Genomic DNA, 3590 nt, shown 5'->3' on the forward strand with positions numbered 1-3590 from the left:
TGAGCCACTGTGCCCAGCCTATAAAATTAATTTTCTTAATCAAATAATATTAGAAACTGAAATACCACCACAAACTTGCATAGTACTTTACCATGGTACTTAATAGTATATCTTATCTCAAACTGGTATCTTCACCAGCACTCTAGAGTAGGCAAAATGTTTTATAGATGAAGAAATACTGACCACACCTAGAGCTAAGACTTCTAAGTACACATCCTTTCAGTTATTAAACCAGGGCTTGCAAAGGGAAGATAATCGTTAAACAGACTCTTAATCGTTAACAGATCCATTTACATAGCATGGAATACAACAGTCCCCCCTTATCCATGGTCTTGCTTTTCATGGTTTCAGTTACTTGCGGTCAACTGTGGTCCAAAAATATTAAATGGAAAATTCCAGAAATAAACAATTCTTAACTTTTAAATTGCATGCCCTTTTAAGTAGTATGATGAAATCTCACCAAGTCACTTAGTAACCCTCTTGGTTATACAATCTACTGCCGCAGTATCACAGTGCTTGTGTTCAAGTAACCCTTATTTTACTTAATACTGGCCCCAAAATGCAAGAGTAGTAATTCAGTTAGCATATTATTGTAATTGTTCTATTTTATTATTGTTGTTGTTAATGTCTTACTATGCTTAATTTACAAATTAAACTTTATCATGGGCAAGTATGTACACACAGGAAAAAAAGTAATGTATATAGAGTACGGTACTACCTGTGGTTCCAGGCAACCTACTGGGAGTCTTGGAACATGTCACCCGCAGATATACGGAGACTACTATACTTTAGTAAAATGATTACCTACAAATGTATTATATAAATCTCAATTTTCACACAGTAGGTTTAAGTGGAATACATGTATATAAAAAAACAGTTACACTATTTTCCACAAAGGGAAAAACAAATTGTTTAAAAGTGTTATTCATAAAATACCTTTTCCTACGTGATCCGTATGAGTTTCACTTACATATCTTGCAAATATATTTGTGAGCACTATGAGCTAACTACAAATTTACTCCCTTTAGCTTATTTATCTTACCTTTACTAACAGCATAGTCCTGCATGCTGATCCAAAGGCTTCGGGCAGGCTCTTTAGAACAACCCAATGCCAAGTCTACATAGACAGCAATTTCAGGCCGCAATTTATAATCAAAAGGCTTCTGTTCTTCATTTCCAGAAAGTGCTACTTCTAACAGGCAACTCATACATTTATCTAAAAAAAATACTCACGTTACCAATTTTAACATCATAAATTTTGGTGCTACAAATAAAATCTTACCACATTTATTTAATGATTATGAAATGATAAACTTCAAACCATTTTAAGTAAACATTACCAAGGTAAAGTCCTTTAATGTTTTACAGTTGGAGGTGGTAACAACCCTCTTACATTCTCCAGAAGGATGTGACACTCTACCAACTGTGACACTCCAAAAAAAACTCTGGCATTTTGCAGTCAAATGTTTTACCTCTGAGCTATACCCCCAAGCTCTGGCATTTTGGCAAGCAGAGGCCAAAGAAACTAAATGTCCTACACATGCAACAGTCTTGTGTAACAAAAAACCACCTTGTTCAAAACGGAATGATACCCTCTTTGAGAAACGAGGAAACACTGAAAAAGAGACTAGACCATTTTTTTATAGACTTAAGTAAAAATAATCAGTTAAAAATGATCCATGTAAAAGATACCACGAACAATTTCTCAACTGATATTTATATTTGTACAGGTGGTTCCTAACTTTCCAGTGGGACATTTGACATTCAGAATTCATTTCACATTTAAAAAACAAAGAAAACCATGTTCTAAGTGATGATGAGGTTCTTGGGCTAGTATCAAAAATCAATTTAACCCATAATATAACTAAATTACTGTATTGTTATAATTTTACAAGGGATAATAGCTTTTTCTAATACATACAAATAAACAAAATTTTAATAGTTTCATGATTTTATAATTTAAAAAGTGAAAATAATATTAAACAGAAATTGATTTTATTCATATTAAAGGCCAGTTTAATTGAGTAAATATAGAAGAAATATGAGGAGGGTAGAGATAGAGATACTTTTGTTCTCAGGAGGTCCTTTAGGACTGTCACAAGGTTAAACACTGACAGCAGTGGAACTATCTTTATCATGTTAAACACCCCCTTGAAAAACCATGATTTTACTTTCTTTAACAAAATGTTTCATAAACACCAGTCCAGCATCATCAGTCATGGCCAAAATCACTTTCCGGTTCATAAATGAAATGATGAATGTACACTCATATTTGGAAATGGAGGAAAATCCTCAACTGCTTCCCTCACTCCCACTCTCCAACCCTCCAAATCCCAAAGCATACTCTTTCTTTTTGTTTTTTCTTTTCTTTTCGGCTCTCCTTCTTTTCTCCTTTCCTCTCAATCTCTCTTAGACTTTCCTTCATGGACATATTGAGTCTCTTTCTCTTATCAGAGAAATAATAAATTTTAGAACTAATAATATCATGTAGCCTGTCTAATCCGAATCATTATTTTATAGAACCAAAATGAGAAGCCTAGAGAGATTAAAGGACCAATTCGAGATAAAACAACTGGATTATCTGGGGTACCAGGTAAGTCTTCATGTTCAGTCTAAGAACTAGTCTGCCAGCAATATATACAAATGGAAGATGATGCAGAAGGGAAATCTTAAAGGCACTTTAAGTGGCAAAGAAAAAATTAGGACATAATATAATGTCAGCATGAAAGCAAGACAGGCTGGGAGGAAAAGAGGTTGCCACTCACATCTGAGGGGTGCTGCACTGATAAGTCATGGTTAAGTACTCTTACAGGGCTTTACATTCTGTGAAGCAGTTTCATAACCTCCAAGTCTTGGAAGATAAGTGATGAAGCATTGAGTTAGATGACTTGCTCAAAATGAGTGATAAATATGACAGAGTAGGACCAGACCTACAATTTCTATTTCCTTTGGGGGCTCTTTTCACCATACTGTGCTGCAGGATTTAACCATTTTTCTTAGGGCTCCAAGTCATAGCCCCAGATTCCCTACACTGCTCATGTTGCAATTGGTGCCTGTCAGTTCTCTATTCAGCAAACTCAGAATAGAGAAATCTTCAACTGAGGTACAAACAGGCATGTATTTTAAATGCTGCAGAGAAGCACATTACCCAATTGAGGAGTGTCCATTTCTACACCATCACTGAACAGTGGCGTTTTCATCCAATATGCAGTGTCCTGTTCCTCTGGAGACACGGGTGAGCCCTGAAGCATGCCACCAAGACATCGCCCAATAAGGAGAGCAATTGTTCTTTCTAGATCCACAAGCCATACCCAGGACTGAGCTGGCTGAGGTAATGGCAGACCAGCAGGATCAATTAGTTCTGGCCCTCCTAAAGACAAAATCATTAGTTATTGTGTCTTTATCTGGTACTTTTAAGATTCAGAATATTTCTCATGGTCACCTACTGTATTGCAGTAAGATACTGATGTAAAATACTTTATGATGAAAACACAAATTATAATACTTTCTGTATTTTTTCTCTTTACCAGACTGATTTAAAATAATATCCAGAGAAGTTATGCTATCAAACAAAATTTTCCTTGGTAAAG

General features: G+C 35.3%; 1 protein-coding gene across 1 annotated transcript in view; it reads right to left on the minus strand.

Annotated features, from left to right (window-relative positions):
- Positions 1-3590, minus strand: part of HERC1 (HECT and RLD domain containing E3 ubiquitin protein ligase family member 1) — a 250627-nt gene that overhangs the window by 128789 nt on the left and 118248 nt on the right. Inside the window, exons 20-21 of the mRNA XM_011969255.1 lie at positions 3149-3370; positions 1043-1216 (exon numbers count right to left, since the gene is read on the minus strand). Coding sequence (XP_011824645.1) covers positions 1043-1216; positions 3149-3370 — 396 coding nt within the window. The remainder of the gene's footprint in view (positions 1-1042; positions 1217-3148; positions 3371-3590) is intronic.

Source organism: Mandrillus leucophaeus, unplaced genomic scaffold, assembly GCF_000951045.1.
Source record: "Mandrillus leucophaeus isolate KB7577 unplaced genomic scaffold, Mleu.le_1.0 Scaffold12, whole genome shotgun sequence".
NCBI classification, from domain to species: Eukaryota; Metazoa; Chordata; class Mammalia; order Primates; family Cercopithecidae; genus Mandrillus; species Mandrillus leucophaeus.